The sequence below is a fragment of the Enhydra lutris genome, unplaced genomic scaffold (assembly GCF_002288905.1).
Source record: "Enhydra lutris kenyoni isolate GAN:26980312 unplaced genomic scaffold, ASM228890v2 scaffoldscaffold66, whole genome shotgun sequence".
Lineage (NCBI taxonomy): Eukaryota > Metazoa > Chordata > Mammalia > Carnivora > Mustelidae > Enhydra > Enhydra lutris.
This window is the reverse complement of record NW_019154150.1, coordinates 10,817,601-10,832,538: the sequence shown is the minus strand read 5'-3', so window position 1 is coordinate 10,832,538 and position 14,938 is coordinate 10,817,601. Positions and strand designations below refer to the sequence as shown.

Sequence of the window (14,938 nt, the reverse complement as noted above, 5' to 3'; positions counted from 1 at the left end):
GCCTTCACGGTGAGCAGGGAGCCCGATGTGGGACTTGACCCCAGAACCCTGGGACCATGACCTGAGCCAAAGGCAGACACTTAATGACTGAGCCACCCAGGCACCCCTTTAGGATCTTTTTCAATTATAGAAGAATCATATTCAATAAAGTATAAAATGATCTGGACTAAACTTGGAGGCAGAGCAGAAGTCTGGCAGCAAGCCCAGATGGCACGGTTTCAGGATTCAGCCCAGAGCTGGTGAAACCCTCTCCTACCCACTTCAGTCGGATGTGTGCATAGAATGAATAGACGTGATCTCAGGGTCAGGCGGCTTTGCTGATGGATAGCTGCCAATTGGCCTGATAACGTAGGCAGAGCTCTAAGTAAGCACTTACATTACATCTATTACTAAGCACAGTAACCTGCTGAACAGGCAGACTTTAAAGATCAGAGGCAATCCGGTGGACTGTAAAAAAGGACTGAAAAAACTATCAATTGAAGGGAGCTGGCATTACTAATTGGTGATTTTTCTTCCTCTTCATTTTGTACCTTTTGATTCTTTTGAGGTTGTCCAGACCTTCTCCTGGCTTAAGGAAACAGGTTGGGCAACCTTAGAGAAATGTACTTAATTAGTATTAGTGATGGTGGCAGGTCCTGTGAAGCCGGGAAGCATCCGGAATTAAAAGGCTTGAAATTACTCACTGGACCACTGCCCTCGCAGTCAGGCTCATCAGTGCTCTTTGTTGCAAACAGAACTCTTCCCTTTCTAGACTTGCAATTTGGGATCTCTTTTGGCTTAGCAACTCACACTTTCCCAGATGTAATTTTACTGAAAAAATAATTTGCATATGCTTCATTGTGACAAAAGAAATGCGTGCTTATTGTAGAAAACTAAAATTCAGTTAACAACAACAACAACAACAAAGCAAGCTAAAACGTTGACACTCCCATCTACCTAAGGGCAACCATGTTTAACCCGTTGGTGTGTATCTTTCACACCCCCTTCTGTGTGGTGTGTTTGTGCATGAATTTTAACTACAGGGCAGCAAAGTCAATTTTAACAAGTATAAAGGCAGTAATTAATGAAATAGAAAACAAAACCCAGTAGATCTGATTGGGACAGCCAAAGGCTTATTCTTGAAAAAGACTGGTAAAACAGATAGATCTTTATTGGTCTCCTCTGAGGGAAAAAGAGAAAAACACACAAGTGAACAACACTTGCGGTAAGAACAGGGACGTAACTAGACAGAGGGAGATCACAAATCTAAGAGAACACAATGTTTGTAAACGTGTAAGGATGCTACCAAAAAGTTCCTGGGAAAATGCTTGGTGACTGGTGGAAACATGTGGAAGCAGTCTACTAACAATGAGGAATCCACTCCATTAAATTTGGGCACTTTTATCTTAAGGTCAAGGTCCCAGGGTGTGGCCCCGGGCAGGTGGGTGAAGGTGGTGGCTGAGGGATGGTGGCCAAGGATGGAGGAGAGTTCAGCCACATTGAGGGTTTGCTCGTGCACGACTAGATAGACCAGCATGTGCTCTGCAATGCTCATGAAGTACTGCATTCAAAGCCCGTCTTCAACATTCTAGAAAGGTTCAAGTTCTGCATTAGCAAAGAAATCACAGATCAAACTCCTGAATCATTTGCAGCCATTTTTTATTCCAAACGTGTATTTTTGTAAACCTGCATTTCCCAAACAGTGCAAGTGAATTAGAAGTGACTGCATAGACTTTAATACATGTGACTTTGTAAGGAGGAGCACCCCTCCCACCAAAATTCCTCAATGGAAATGTATATGGATGCATCAGTCAGGTTCTGGAAGTGAAGTTAGCGTGGGTGTCTGCCATGCAATTAATCACTCTTAAAGCTTTTAAACTCACTCTGCCCATCACACCGTGCACATTAGAATTTTTAAAAAAAAACCTTAACAAAGTCTGAAATCTAGATCATTGTGCTATAAAGCATTGCATCACATGGGAAATTTGTCCATTATTCCCCTAATGTGCTGAAAATCAGAAGACATTCTAGAAGGTTCATATTGGCCCTACTGGCTCTGTATCCTCCCTTCAGCCATTCTTCGTTTCAGAAAATATTCTCCACTCTGTATACCACCCCTCTAAATAGCAGAACAAAACATCCCGGAAACCCCTGTCCATTGGAACATTTCTGAAATGACACTCACTGCCTGCCTTCTGTCTTCTACAGGGCCCTTTCCCTGCATGACGGTCCTTTTGAAGCGCCTCTAAATTCCGGAAGTTTGAGTCAGGGATAGTAGGTTTCACCAGATGCACATTTCCGACATGACTTATGTGTAACTGCATTCCCCCGGCCATCATGCCTTTTTCAAAAATAATAGTCGAATAACCTTTAAAAAATGACCCTGCTAGGGTTTTAACAGGTGGCATACAGCACACATATCATGGGGGATCTTTTATATTTCCCCATTGAAAACAGGTCCCAGATGTTCCTGCTAGTTTTCTGTTTGCTTTTAATCCCTTTGGTAGGCTATGCGTGACTCGGTGAAGGAGGACTATTGCATTTTCTACAACAGGTACCAGACTTTGGAATCCTCCTGGTGATGGAATTTTCCTGAAGAGCTGACTGAAAGAGCAGATTCCTGATGTGTGCCTGTCAGTCCCCATAAAGTGGACCCACTCCCTTCTTCTAGTGCCTCCTTGTTCCTAACTTCATGGCCTCTTCTTGATGACAGGTCTAGCACTCACGGTGCGGATGTTCCCAACTCATAAGTCCCGTTATCAACGAAGCGGAAGAGAATCATTTTTGAACAGAGGGCAAGATTTTCCTCAATTTTGACCAAGGTCCTTTTTCATATTTAAAAACCGTCTCCGTATTTCTGACAGCAAAAACCATACTGAATCCGTAACTAAAAGCGGCAGCAGCTGTGAGAGAGAGTATCTGATAGGATTCCACAGTGGACCCGTACGAGTGGGAAGGTTAGAAACTGGAACGTGCTACAGACTTTTAAAAGAAAATTCTGGAGGAGTAATGCACAGATGCCATTCACCCTGTCTGCTTCCCCGGAGAACCTACCGAGAGCTTCTGAGCTGTGTGGAGCTGGTAAGATGCCCCGCAGAGAGCGGGCTCACGGTGTGCTTGGCTGCTTCATTGCCGTGTTAAAGCGTTCCCTGTTGACTCACCTGTTACTCGGCCCCCTCTAACACACAGAGGCACCAGCCTTCCTCAGACAGATTCCTGGAGTCATTGCCAAAGTTTGCTTCTGGTGATGCCAAGGCCATTTTTTTTTTTTTTTTTTAAACTGCCTTATGAAGTCTTCGTGATCTCCTTGAGTATATGACTACTCACGTGGGTCTACTATTTGGAATGGACCAGAGGCAAAGAGATCCTGGCTCCGAGACTGCCCACAGGAGCAGAGTGGGTCACCCTCTAGCCCACCCCCAGTGCGTCTGCCCTCCCTTGTGGGAAGCTGGTTAGTGGCTATAGATGCGTTTGTCCGAAGCTGCTGATGGCGCTGATCCAGGCTTGCCACTGGAGAATCTTCAGGGGGTTTATGAAAGGACAGCGTGACACGGTGAACGAGAATCCATCGCAGGAAAGCTACACGCGGGGTCTCCTAAAGGAATCCACACTCCGCACTCCTCTTGCAGGGAGGTCTGGCTCTCCAGGCAAAATGTGCCTGCAGTGTTCTCGGGGGAACTTGCAGCAGATGCATCGTTTATGATGCACTGCAGGGGCCCCTAAGAATCCTCGAAATGAGTGACTAAGACCCACTCAAAGCTGCCCTTACTACTTTGGAGGGAAGTCTCAGGTGAACTCTGAGGGCTGGTTTCTTTGCCTGCATCTGCCCAGCAGTTACCTCTCTGCCTCCATCCCTCCGTTAGGAGCAACATCCCTGACTTCATTCTAAGACCTGCCTCATTCATGCCACGGACCCTCTGGCGTGGCCATCTCTTCCCATATTCACCACGAGGGGTCACGTAATACATACACCATCTTCCTGCATCAGAGTCAGCTGCGTAATGAGGCAAGAAAAGAAACTCATGTTCCATGCCGGGTTCACAGCTGTCCAGCATCCTCCTGATTCTGCCCCAGCATGAGACGTCTTTGCAAATATGAGCTGAATACGGGCACAGAAAATCTGTCTCCTCTCTGGAGTGGAGTTCTGTGTTTTTGCACCAATGTTCTCACACCCCAACATGTTAGTTTCCAGCAAACGCAGCCCTGTGAGAAAGATCCTTCATCTTTCTTGTTTCATTCCCATTTGATGCCGTTTGTTAGGTACTGGGGGCCTCCATGGGCCGTAATAAGGGGCCGTAATAAGAGGACTCTGTCAGACCCTGCTCTTAGCCACGTGTTTTTTCTTTTGGCAGATGGTTTGTGGGGACGGCAGCCAGAGCTGCCCCAGTCACTGAGTGTTCACGATGGACCAGGCGCAGTGCTGAGCACACTACACCCGTCGTGTCATCGCCCTTTAAGAAAATCACCTTGCACTCCAAACCGGGCAGCAGTGCGTCTGATAATACACACTGTCAAATGGGGAGACTGGAACCGAAGGCCACAACTCAGCATTCGCACACTCGGGGGCAAGGCGCATGTCAGTGCTATGCCCAGATCCCTGTGCATCCTTCCTTTCACATTGTTTCTGGAAGTCCCCCGAGGGTGGGGGCTGGGTGCATTTCCAGCTCTCCTTTAGAGGACCACCTTTGGGCTATCGGAGCCAGTCTGCCAGCAGGAACCGAGAGTGGGACGTTGAAACCTCCTGTGGGTGCAAGAATTTGAAAGCTCAGCTTCCTTGCCTCAGTTTGGGACCGCTCCTCACGGGATCAGGCTGTAGCTGCCCTCCATGGGATGTCCTCTGAAATGGCACCCTCACCTGGTTTCCTCTCCTTTCCTGTCCTGCTTCCCTCACACCCCTACTGCTGTCTCCTGGGCATGGGACGCTCCCTTAATCGGTTGCTTGCATACAAATCCTTGTATCAGAGTCTGCTTTTTGGGAATGGCACTTCAGACCCTATTTTAAAAACAAAGGACAGGTTGAATGGTCATCTCTGGGAAGGGATCTGCAGTCACCATGAGCTGGGACAGCAGGAATGGCAGGGAAAGTGGAGACCTCTGAACTCGATGAAAAGGCCACGTATCACGGCATTCAGACACAAGTCTGGGCTTGGTGGGGTCCGATGTAGTCCTTGTGGTATGTGGACCCTGACGCATGATGTCCAGGATGAGATGCCCTTCTGAGGTTTACCAGATGACCAAATGGCCTTGCTCCAAGCTCTCATCTATCAATCCAAGTGGAAGGAGGGTGTGATGTCTGCTGTGTAGGTGATGGAGAGCGGACCTGTGCCAGGGTCAGGTTTTTCTATCCAAATGCCTGCTGGAAATCTCGCAACGAAAGCTACATATGAAAAACCACTTGTAGTTCTTTAGCACATTACTTTGAACTTGACTCCTGGCCATGAAGAGGTGAATCTTCTCAGGGGTCTCGGCAACCCCACAGCTCACATGCAGCCCCACAGCTTGGCGGATTCATCCCACGAGGTTTCTTCAGATTATTTTATCCACACGTCTCTGGTAACAGCAAGTTCCAAAGTATGATCAGGTTTTTATCCTTCAAAATTTGTATGAACGCACATGTCCTTCCAAGCTTTCAGGCCAGATATCAGTGCTTGAGTGAATTATAGAACTATTTAATAGAAATAATAAAACATTGATACAAATATAAAGACATAATCAGTATAAAAGGCTTGTATTTATAAAAATACTTTTAGGTAACAGTTTTCCCCTGAGGGTTGACCACGCACGTTGCATCCATAAATATCGCTCAGCTCTGGTGCTTACTTTTCCCAAGTTCGGAGTTCATCTCTGAAAGGAAACGGGTGGTGGCTCCAGTCCTGTGACCTGGCCGGAGAGGCTGCCCCAGGTTGGCTCCTGGGCTTGGTAACGTGAGGAAGAGAACAGCGTCAGTGGGGCCTCCGAAAAATCTGGAGAAGATTCTTTCTTCCAAATATGGAAGATACAAAGAACAAGGACGACAGGCGAAATGACTGGGTCATGTGGCTGGTGTGGCAGGTCACTGGTTTTTCTGGACCCAGTCCCAACCATCTTCGTTCTCTTTCCGGTTTTTCTCAGCTTCAATGATTTCTTTGTACCTTCGGCGAAAGAAGCCCATCTGAAAGACAGAGAGGGGAGAAGATAGGTTAGAATGCTGGAGAATCAGTAGTGGTGGTCCCCTGGGTGAGGAGGAGGGATGATACACTCACAGACCTGGGCGGGCTCGGAGAACCCCTGGGATGAGACTGCTTTAGGAAAAGCATTTTTGTGGTGCTACCTTCCAAATGCTTGGACTTCCTGCAGGCTATCTTATGACTGACTGTTCCTTGTAAAGTGCTTCTTGTGGCGTGTTTCCCAAATGGTATGCCAGGGAACCGTGGTTACTGACCATGACTCAAAGACATGTATTTGGGAGCAAAACAGGTTTTGTGGTCAAATAAGGTTAGGAAATGCTGCGTTCTTTCTTCCTTTGAGAGTTATGGAAGGCACAGGAGAACAGTCAGTGTCTAATAAAACCCTTAGTAAAGGATCTAAGATACTCAGGGACTTGACGTTTCCTGAGTTCATTTGGCTTTTGATAAACCCATTATTATCCTGGGAGACATTAGTCGTTGGGTAATTGATAAATACTGCTCTCCCAGAATCGGCTGGTAAAAGTGTCTGCAGTCTACCTTGCTGTCCCTCTAGATCTTTCTCGCAGACCTACGAGACATGCCTTGCCTGCACCCCAGCCAGAAGTGTGGACTCCCCGAGATCTAGCACCTCACTGGATCCAGGATGGCAGTTTGCTATAGCTTAGTTCTGGAAACGCCTTCCCCTCTGATGCCTTACAGTTTTTCACATACTGGAGGGCGAGTTTCTAGCTCTTCTCACCTGGTCTTCACTGACTGCTGGCGGTAAGCCATTTTTGCAGCCCAGAGCTGATCTTCTCCCATGCTCAGGGGGACAAGGCATGTCTCATCCTTTGTTCACTGGCCACTGTTTCTGAGGTCAGACATCCGTTCCTGCCTCTGCCCTCAAACATGACTGGCTGTGGGTTACTCTCGCTCCCTCTCTTCTTGGGTATGACAGCCCTCAGGTACATGACTAGCTTCCCAGTGGAACATGCTGGCAGGGGTAACTGGTGTTACAGCATCTTTCTTGGCTTCCTTCTCTTCCCTATCTCACTTCCCTGCTCTGATCAGTGTTTCCTGGGGTCACCTTGTGAATCAATTACCCGCCCTCAAACCCCTGTGTCAGCCCCCTTGAATGGAGGGACTCCAACAGCCATACATGTTCGGTCTGCTGTTGGCCGGTCTGTGCCACCCAGGAAGAGCTCACCCCAGAAACGTCTGCAGCGGGTTGCCAAGAGCAAGTGTAAGCCCTGAGCTGGGGGGGTCATCACGCAAGCCCAGCTCTCGGGCACACATCTCCCCCAATTCCTTCAGTCCGAGCTGAGCCACAGTCCGGATGGTCACAACTCTCCCCCCCCCCGCCCCCCTGTCCCCCCCATCCCCAAGAAGGGGCTGACTGGCCTCGCTGAAGATGAGAACTGTCAAGACGGCTGTCAGGAAGCATTTCTACCCACGTTGCCAGGAGAACCCCGAGGGTCCGCTTTGAGTGGAGTCAGGGAAGGGGTGGGTGCAGTCTGAGTGACCAGGAGGAGGCTTTCTTCAAACAACTGGCGAGGGCCTTGTGTTCTGAGCATCCCTCCTCATGGGCAGTTTTGCAGACAGACCCTGGCTTCCCAGGTTCTGCAGCCCTGGTGGTTTCTTCTCGGCACGCACCAGAACCCCATTTTCTGAGCCTGCCCTCCACGTCCCGCCCCTCCCCCACCCCCCCACTTTCTCCCTTCTTAAATTTCTACCACCTTCTCTGCAAAGAATGTGGAACAGGGGCTTGGGCTGGATATTCTGGAAAAAGGCCCTCAGAGGACACCGACAGAAGGTCAGAAGGGCAACCCTCGCCTTACTGGAAAGGTCTAAGGCATTACTGCTTGGAATACTGTTAAGATAAATAGATGTGGTTGACGGGACAAATGTGTCACAGGCACCTTCACATAATCATGAGGCTGAGGCTGGCTGTGACTGGGAATGAGATTCCGGAGCACAGAACTCTGCCCACGGAGGGTGGCCTGCTTCACGGGTCCCACGTTATGCATTCTCAGTTCCAGAGAAGTAACTCATCTCTACTGTGGTGCTAATCAAGCCGGATTTCAGCTGTGCCCTCGTTTTCTTTCCCACTAGTCTTAAGTCTTAGGACTCCCAGAAGGTAGGATTTCGCCTGTTTTGTCGCCGGAGCTGAGCATATCCCCTGAACTTGGCAGGAGTGATAGACGGCAAAAATGCCCTCCATCCTGCATTCCCCTCATCTAGGCCCTTTACGGCAGGACTCTGTGGTGGTTCCCAGCCCGAGGAAGGGGCCGACGCCCCACCTTGAATCTGCACTGCGACTTGTTCTGACAATTCGGTTCCACACGTAGGCCTCAAGAGGCCTGGCACGCTTCTGCTTGCTCCCTCAGGATCCTGCCTGGCCTCCATATGACTAAGTCCAATCTCAGGGAGAGTGCACCCAGCCGAGGCCCGCCTAGACCAGCCAACCCCCCAGCCACCTGCAGGTGCACACATGACACGTCCAGCTGGGACAAGACAGCCCCCCTGTTCAGCTCAGCCGCACCCACAGACCTGTGAGCTACGTGGACGTTTGTCACTTTTAAGCCATTAAACTTTGGGGGTGGTTTGTTATGCAGCATGAGGTAGCTGATACAGTACTCCATGCTTTTTGGTCTGATTTACTGAGTGAATCAACACCCATGGGAAGAGAGGCAGAGGGACAGCCGATACGGTTCTGGGTCTAAGGAGCATCACTGTGCCTGTCCTGCTGAACAGACTTCTCTTGTTCATCTCCAAGCGGCACAAAAGTCGATTCACTTTCTCATGGCTGTGCCATCATCAGGATTTGAAATAGAGTGTGCAAACCATCTAGCAAAGACTTAGAGTACCTGGATTCCCTGTCTCATGTAGCTAGCATGTGCTCACGTTTAAGAGTGACACTTGTTACCAATGCTGTGAAAGGCACCATTGTCTCCTGCGGGCATCTAGAAGCAAGCTCTTTTCTATCAAGTAGTGTTAGCGTTAGTCCTAAGAATCACACACACCCTCCCCCATACACACACCTCTGGAATGACTGGAACGCTGCTCTCAGAAACAGCCTTGCAAACTCTGTGCCCTGCTCCAGCACCGCAGCATCTCAGAACACTTTGTCCCACCTAACCTGTGTGTAGTCTCTTCTATGGAAGGTTGGAGCCACTGATGTTTGCCCTGTCTATGAAGCTCAAAGGCCATTTCTTAAAACACAGTCCCCCCTCATGGTTAGTGAGTGCTAGGTACAGTAGTGCAGGCTGTGCACTGCTTGTAAAGGGGATGGTGCCCCTCACATCACAGATATCCTGGACATGTAAATGCATTACAACTATCTTCCACCAGATGGCAGTAGAGTGTCGTTTCCCCCCCCCCCCCCCCCCCCGCCCCCCCACAATGAAACAAAATCAGCAGCAGGTTTTCCGAATTTTCTGACACAGGGAAGTAAAGTTTCTAGACGAAGGGCTGCAGTTTAGTAGTCTGCACAAAGATGCCATATAGGCCAGTGGGGGTTCTGTCAAACTAATACACTTTCTTGCGTGATCAAGCTAATTCCATTTCTGTAAAAAAGAATATCACCTTTGTGCTTTTGTTCAGAGCCGAGTTCTGGCGTTTGATATAGGACCCACAGCCCAGGCTCCGAGTTTCCCGAGCAACGGACCACCATAACTGTGTCCCAACAGGCTTGCCCAGTACTCAGGACCGATGTGGCAGAGGGAGCCCAGGGTCCTGATTACTGCTCACGCTCCAACTACCTCCTTCCTGCACCACGGGGAAGGTCATTTTCCGGCTGTGTCCCAGAGCCTGAAGGCATTCTGAAACCTCAGCTGAAACCCAGTGACAGCTTTTTATATTGGTCCCCAAAGTAAACTCAGGACTGCAGCTGTTTTCAGAGTTTTTGGAAATTTTGGGTAAACTGAATTTTCCATTTTTATATTGAAGTACAGATATCGTAAAACATAGAGAGTCATACAATTCTGAAAATAAAGATAAACTGAGACCTCAAAGACCCATGCGGCAGGTCCTCCTCTCTCTCTGGCACACACTCTCACTCCCATTAGTCCTCACTGTTACTTCCAGGAAAACCTTTGAGATGTGCTGGGCAAACCTGTTTTTGCTGCCAGCTGAGCCCACTGGGAATGATCGGTGAGGAGTTTAATAAACTGGACCATCGGCAGCCACGCACTCAGTTTCAATCCAATGGAGTACATGTTGTCCTGCACTTTTTCTGGAACCTTCCAGGGCTTGCCTTGCTACTTGAGGGGCAAAAGGCTCTGTTTATAACTGTTGTATCTGTAGTGGAGGAAACATTCATGGAAACCCTAGAGGAGGAGAGACTCAAGCCAAGCTTTGCTCAGCTGCAAACAGGGGTAGCAGTGTGCTTTCTTGCTTTTTGTCTTTGCTGGGTCCTGATAGGAGCCTGCAGCCCCACAGAACTGTTCCCTGAGTCCTCCTGACAGACTCACACAACTTTCTGATGTAAACTTGTATCGAAAACCTGCCAGAAAACAACTAGGGGAAGAGCAGATCTCCTCTAAAGAACCCTCACTAAGGAGGTATTGCGGGAGGCCTGAGGCCTAGGAAGACCCCTCTGGGGTCTGCACCAGCCTCTTCCTTCCCCGCCCCTTTCAGGGTGAGTGAGGGACTAGCTGCCCAACTCCACGGCGTCTGGCCTCCTGTTCCATCCCCACCCCCGCCTTCCTGGCCCTTGGGTGGCCTCCTGGGCAGCAGTTCCAAGGACCTCGGACACGCTCCTTCTTTGGACTAACTCGCGGCCTCGTGTTTACAGGTCTCTGCAGTTACTGGAGTATTTACACAGCATGTCTCTGTCTTGAGATGTCAACTGTACAACATCAGCCCAGTATTTACTTCTGAGCATAAACACGTCCCCACGGAGTGTCTCTGGCACATGGTTTTAATTGAGACAGTGTGAAGGATGTTTGTGCGTGTGTGTACACACATGTGCACGGATATCTGTGTCTTCATTCTCTGGAGGAGAAGCAAGGATGGGTTCTCACAGCCTGGCTGGAGGGAAGGTGATAACCCGGTGACCCCTGGAGGGGCTGCCAAACCTTACACATTCTCTGAGCCATTTCACAGATTTATTTTCTCAAGTGTTTCTGCTTGAGGTCAGGAGTAAATGCTCTCAAATAAAAACCACGAACCCAAAGCCAGCTTTAAAGCAGCAGGCTCTTGGAACAGGCCCAGCGGAGGGTTCGAGGCCGCCCTTTCCTGCCACGGCCTGCCTCCTCGCTGCTTGGGAAGGGGAAGAGCCGGGGGTTCCAGCTTTTTTGGGAAGGGCCTGGGCACGGGGCTGGCGGGGTGGTGGCACCTCCCTTTTCCCCAAGGCATCTCAGCTTGCAAAAGGGGCAAAGAGGTGGGAGGGGAAAGGTTCCTCGGTTGAACGAGGAAGGGGAGGACACAGAATGTTTCTCCTCCACCGAGGGGTGGCCCGTGGGTTTTGGCAAACTGCCCGAGGGAAGGAGGGAGGGGCATTCAGAGAAGTTGGGGGGCCCTAAATGAGGCTTTTTCTTCTAAAGGGAAAACATCCCCGTGTCTTCACTCTCTTGTCACCTGACTCAGACAGAGGCTGGCTGCAGGACTTGACATGTGAGTCCCACACAAGTTTGTTGGCCCTGTGGGGCAATCACACCTTCTTCTATAAACGGGCCTTTCTGATTGTCGTGAAGAGGCATGAGGCCCGGGCCCGGGCCACTTCAAACTCCGTCAGGAGCTAAAGGCAAGGAGAGGGGAACTCATTTGGTTTGTTCTCCTTTAAAAGAGTTTCACATTTCAAAGTTTTCTTCCTGCGCGGTGGCTTGGCAGGCTGCTGTAATCCTCACACATAAAGTTTAAATTATGGCTCCCAGTGTCTGCTAACATCCCAGCTTTGGGAACTCTGGTTAGGATCCATTTCAGTATTTGAAAAAGCGTCTGGTTAGTTTGGGGCCCCGGTTGTGGATTTTGTGCCTGAGCCAGAGCCTGCTGTCGCCAAAGCCTGACGGTGCCTGGGATGCCAGCGGGTGGAACTTCGGGAAGGCCCTGGGGTCTGCCCAGAGGCAGACGGGGAGGCTGAGTGGGAGGCGGAGAGCCTGGGGTCCCACTCTGGAAGAGGCATCTGCCGACCTGTAAGGGGTTCCTACTGGAGACAATCAGCGGACGACGGGCACATTAGTAGCACCACGGTGACCGGCAGGCGGGCTCAGGGGATGGTGGTTCAGCACCTTCATCCGGCCACATCCTGCTCACCTCTCCCAGTGTGGGTACTTGGCTTAGCCACCATGGCCGGCCACTTAGCCGCATTTCCCAGAGGTCTTCCAGGCTGAGTAAGGGCTCTTTGGTTGACCGCTGTCCCTTTTCCCAGAGCCCGTCCCCCTGTAGGGACCTGGTGCTGTCTACTAGAGGAAGGCACCAGCCATCCTCCAGGCGCCCAGTGTGCTGACCCGCGGGCCTGCATGGCACAGAATTCATCCGCACGGCCACCTGCTCTGTTCTGTCTTCAGCACCACACAATGATCAGTGTCTCTGTGGCACAATCCCGGGAACCACTATTTTTGGCTCAGCAGCTCGAGGCAATGGCAAGCAACCGAGGTAGCAAGATCAGGGACTACTCTCAAGAGACCTTCAGGAGATGGGGCTCCATAAGGCAGAGGACTTGTAAGGGGCTCCCTTGGCTTCAAAGGCCCCCGTGAAGCAGGTCCCAGTCAGCAGGGGCAGCTGGGTACCACTTCGTGGCTTTCCCCTTGACAGGGAGGGAGGGAAGTATATATGAACTGTGGCAACAAGCCTGAACCGTGAAGACCTCCCATGGTAGTTAAATGTCAAGCTGGCCTCTAGCCCAGCTAATCAACAGACTTATACACACTGGACTGTCAATATATCAGATCTCCACTCGCTACACGGAAGGCACCCTTCTTAGGTAGCAGACACAGGAATCTCAGTGGCTAGGGGCTCTGTAGGTGAAGTTTTAGGAATACGCAGGTCTTCAAAAATAATCCTACATTTTGCTTGCCATTTCTAACCTCCTCTAAAGTCATCATTCTTAGCCATTTAAGAAAGGAGAGGTTTTTCTCGAAGAAACTTCCTTTGCCAACCTCCTTTCTGCTTTGCAGTCTTGCCTGAAGAGATTACCTACCCCGAAGGCTGCGTGCGGACATGAGTGTTGCACTAAGGTTTACTTTTATTCCCTATCCCTAAAGGAGCTCAGCTGCGATTTTACCTGTGATGCTATGGATGAGGGAGAAGGTTTCAGATACTTTAAAACAATAGTGACTTTAAAAGAAAAGATTAAGAGTCTGCTCACTTTTCTGGACAACGTGAAGGCGGCAGATGGAAGGTGACCACAGACCCTTTGCCCCTCTTCCTATTAAGACGTGGGGCCTATTTCCACCCCCGCTCCCACCTCACATCTGGCTTGGCAAGTGACTGCTCTGACCAACAGAGAACGGTGGAATGAGTTTAGGCCAATTCCGGGCCAGCCTTTAAGAGAACCAGCAACTTCTACCGTGCTCTCTCGGGCCCTAAGCCATCATGTAAGAAGAGAGACCCTTCCCTGGGGAGGTTCTGAGTCTACATGGAGAAAGAGTGGTTGCACAGCAGAGTCCGGCCTCCCAGCCATCCTCACCAAGTGCCAGCAGTGTGAGTCCCCCAGACAAGACCAGCCACCAGGTAAACGTCACTGAGGGGCCCCACTCAATGTCTTGGAGAGCAGAAGAATCCTGCAGCTAAACCCTTCCTGGATTTCTGAACCATGCGTTTGTAAGATATAATGTAATGGCTGCTGGAAGCTATTCAACTTGGGGGCGGTTTGTGACGTAGCAGTGGCTCTGTAGTACAACACCAAAGCCCACAACGTGGGCAACAGTCCACCACCCACCGTGAAACATTGCCGGAGTGAATGCCTTTCGGGTATCCACCTAGCTTCCTCCTTTTATGCGACTTGGCCCAACCCCCTGCCTCCAGTCACAGTGGTGGACCTTCTCTCACCCAGACTTGCAGAACTGGGAATGAGAGGTGGCTGGTCAGCCTGGGACTGGGGCTAGAAGTCACTGAGATGTCCTTCTCAGGAGGGTGGAAGGAAGTGTGGGGAGGCAGGTCTGCTCTGGGAGAACGTAATGCAGGTGTGCAGAGGGGCAGCAGTGAGGGGCTGTGTGGCACCAAGGGAGTGAGGGGAAGAGGGGTTGTCTGGCTTGGTTTCTGGATGCTTTCTGGGTCTGCATGTACATGTTTCCTTTGGGGTCTAGGCGTACCCTTGCATCCCTAGAATTCTCTTTCTTGCTTAAGCGGCTGTGAATGGATTTCTGTTTTCATTTGTTTGTTTGTTTTTGCAACTGAAAGAAAGGGCCTTGGTGAAGTCTGAGATAAGTATGTTCAGCCCTGGAAACTGAAGGGAAAGATGGCCAGACCAGTTAGGGGACAAGAATGTCCTTCTGCTGACCTTCCCCCTGCTGGGTGAGGGCGACTGGGAGTGACCCAAGCCCAGTCTAGTCTCCTATAGGCACCACACACCCAGAATGCCTCACACCAAGCAACTCTTTCTCCAAAATGACTTCAAATCCTGCCTTCCTTACTTTGGCTAAGGGAAACCATCTATCGTCGCAGCTAAAAACAGCAAAGCACTGCTACTTCCATGCCTTCGGACCTCCTCAGTCCAACCGGCCACCAAGCCCTGCCTGCTCTCATTTGCTCCCCTCCCCAACCCCCGGGGCAACTGCCCTAGCCCCCAAACTGTCCCCAGTTCTCTCTCCTGAACAGACCTGGCCACCCACTGCTCTGCCTCCAGACCCCCCCACGCCTCCCCTGTCCCC

General features: G+C 50.3%; 1 protein-coding gene across 2 annotated transcripts in view; it reads right to left on the bottom strand.

Moving 5' to 3' along the window:
• Positions 1-1,621: 1,621 nt before the first annotated feature.
• The window catches only part of LOC111159088 (integrin subunit alpha 9), a 333,563-nt gene continuing 320,246 nt past the window's right edge, over positions 1,622-14,938 (bottom strand). For both annotated transcript variants that reach the window (XM_022521479.1, XM_022521480.1), the window contains one exon: positions 1,622-6,130. In XM_022521479.1, coding sequence (XP_022377187.1) covers positions 6,032-6,130 — 99 coding nt within the window. In that variant the 3' untranslated portion in view covers positions 1,622-6,031. The remainder of the gene's footprint in view (positions 6,131-14,938) is intronic.